This window comes from Salvia splendens, chromosome 20 (assembly GCF_004379255.2).
Source record: "Salvia splendens isolate huo1 chromosome 20, SspV2, whole genome shotgun sequence".
Classification (NCBI taxonomy): Eukaryota; Viridiplantae; Streptophyta; class Magnoliopsida; order Lamiales; family Lamiaceae; genus Salvia; species Salvia splendens.
The window spans coordinates 5,461,388-5,464,048 of NC_056051.1; the positions used below are offsets into that span (position 1 = coordinate 5,461,388).

Consider the following 2,661-nt stretch of genomic DNA (forward strand, 5'->3'; position numbering starts at 1 on the left):
GAAAGTCTATAAAGGGAGGTAAGCGATGACATTTACCAACACTTCAATTGCTATTTCCACTCTGTGCAATGGCAATCACAATGAATTACTTCTTCCTATCGGCAATGTTCATACTTATTTTCTTGTTCACATCTCTGGATTTCACTGGTTAGTCCATTTTTTTTTCTCAATTCAATATCAGTTAAATTTATCTTTAATTAATGTATATTGTTCACTTTCAGTCACAGTTAAGATATATAAAAAAATATCTACCATTGCTCCATCTTGTATAGTGTGATACATTCCTTAAAATTAAGAAATTTTGTTGATTTTATAGTTGGTACACAACTTTTAACTTGTAACTCAAAGTGTTACTACAAGTTACTAAAAGATAGTCCTACGGGACTATGTTTAATACTCCCTCTGTCCATGAAAGCTGGTCCTATTTTTTCATTTCCGTCCGTCCCACAAAATTTATCTCATTTCACTTTTTACCTTTTTTTGTAGTGAACCCCATATTCCACTAACTTATTCTTACTCACATTTTATTATAAATCTAATATATAAAAGTAGGACCCACCTTCCACTAACATTTTCAACTCACTTTTTATTACATTTCTTAAAACTTGTGTTAGGTCAAAGTGAGACAATATTTGGGGGATAGAGGGAGTAAAAGCTATTTGATTCAAACTATAGTTATACTTTTATGTATGGTGTTGTATTTTCCAACATTATAGTAGCGTAGTTGCGTTGACCTTATTGTTTGAAGATAAAATCGTCTTACCATACTGAGTCAGGGGTGGACCACCTTATGACTAAGTTTGTCAAAATGCCCATTCTCAAATATTTTGACATATACTAACATCCCTCCGTCCAACAAATAGTGCCTTTTAATGAACAGTAAAAGTTTTAATGAGGAATTGATAAAATAAAAGAGGAAAGGAAAAAAAATAAAAAATAGATAAAACTGCTATAGAGAGAAAAAGTGGGTAAAATATGAGAAATAAAAAGAAGTTGGAAAAGTAAGGAAGCAAAACTTCCCAATTTTAGAATTTGGATTATTTTATGTGGACAACTCAAAATGGCAAAATAGGGCTAGTTTTTCGTGGAGGTAGTATTTCTTTTATCAATTCTGTAATTTTTCTAAATTTCTTCATTTTTTCAAATTGTCAAAATTGCCACCTCTAAATTGTATTCCTGGCTAAGCCCCTGAACTAAGTTGCACTTGATGGTTATTCAGCGGCTCAAATCGGAGTATGCTACGGACGGAACGGCGCCGGCCTACCCCCTCCATCCCGAGTGGTGCAGCTATTCAAGCAATACAACATCAAAAGAATGCGAATCTACGACACTGACCAAGCCACCCTGGAAGCCCTCCGCGGCTCGGGCATCGAGCTCACCGTCGGAATCCTAAACATGCAGCTCCAAGACATCGCCAACAGCCGGCCCAACGCGGACCGCTGGGTCCAAACCAACATCCGCAACTACGGCAACGTCAACTTCCGCACCATCATCGTCGGCAACGAGGTCAGCCCAATCCGGGGCGACACGCAACAGTACGTCCCGTTTCTTCTTAACGCCATGCGCAACATCCGCGCCGCCCTCGACGCCGCCAGCCTCGGCTCGATTAAAGTCACCACAGCCATCGAGACCGAGGTCGTGGACCCCACCACCAACTTCCCGCCCAGCAAGGGCGACTTCAAGGCCGAGGTGAGGCCGTTTCTCGACCCGATCGTCGCGTTCCTCTCCGACACCGGCGCTCCTCTCTTCGCCAACATATACCCATTCTTCGCCTATCTAAACAATAAGGCGCAGATTTCGTTCAACTACGCCTTTCTGCAGCCGAACAGCGGCATCACTGCGGACGGGGTTTATTACGACAATCTCTACTACGCGCTCGTGGACGTGATGAACGCGGCGCTGGAGAAGAGCGCCGCGAGGGTCTCGGGCGCAGCTTCTGCGGACCAGGGCGGGCCGAAGAAGCCGCCCCCGGAGGTGGGAGGGGGGGAGTCGGGGGTGCCGACCGCGGGGTCGGGGGATGCGACGTCGAGCGTGGAGAATGCGAGGATTTATAACAATAATTTGGTGAGGGTTGTGAAGAACGGGACGCCGAGGAGGCCGGGGAAGCCGATTGAGACGTATATATTTGCGATGTTTGATGAGAGTGATAAGCCCGGCTCGGAGATGGAGAAGCATTTCGGGCTTTTTAATGCCAACGGGGATCCCAAATATCCCATGAATTTTAATTAGCTTAATGAAGCTCTAGTTAATGTTCAAGAAAATAAAGGCCTTTTCTATGTAGCCTTTGCTTTGTAAGAATTAAATGTAATAAAGAGTTGATTGATGGAATATAGTACAATATTTGTGAACTGGGATCGAGTTTGCATAGTGTTACTGTTTTAGTGAGATATAAATGTATTTGCAATTTGGGTAATAGACATAAACACAGTGTTGTTCTCTAGGGTAAATCTTACCATATGTATGTACTCCCCCGTCCGTGATTAAATGTTCCATATTTGACCGGCACGGATTTTAAGAAGTTGCTCGACTTTATGTACTAGTAAAATAGGTAGAAAAGTTAGTGGAATGTGAGACATACTTTTATATATTGGTTTATAATTAAATGTTAGTAGAATGAGTTAGTGGAATGTAGGGTTTACTTACCAAAAGTCAAATGTGACA

General features: G+C 42.0%; 1 protein-coding gene across 1 annotated transcript; it reads left to right on the forward strand.

Moving 5' to 3' along the window:
- LOC121783061 (glucan endo-1,3-beta-glucosidase, acidic-like) lies at positions 1–2,348 on the forward strand. The gene is made up of 2 exons (XM_042181106.1): positions 1–147; positions 1,220–2,348. Exons 1-2 carry the CDS (start codon positions 69–71, stop codon positions 2,227–2,229), a joined length of 1,089 nt encoding a protein of 362 aa, XP_042037040.1. The 5' UTR covers positions 1–68; the 3' UTR covers positions 2,230–2,348.
- Positions 2,349–2,661: the final 313 nt, after the last annotated feature.

What these genes read in the sequence shown, in the direction of transcription:
- LOC121783061 (XM_042181106.1), top strand. Translation starts at nt 69, where the DNA reads ATGGCAATCACAATGAATTACTTCTTCCTATCGGCAATGTTCATACTT. An exon ending in CACATCTCTGGATTTCACTG is followed by an intron (nt 148 to 1,219) that starts GTTAGTCCATTT and finishes ATGGTTATTCAG; the next exon opens with CGGCTCAAATCGGAGTATGC.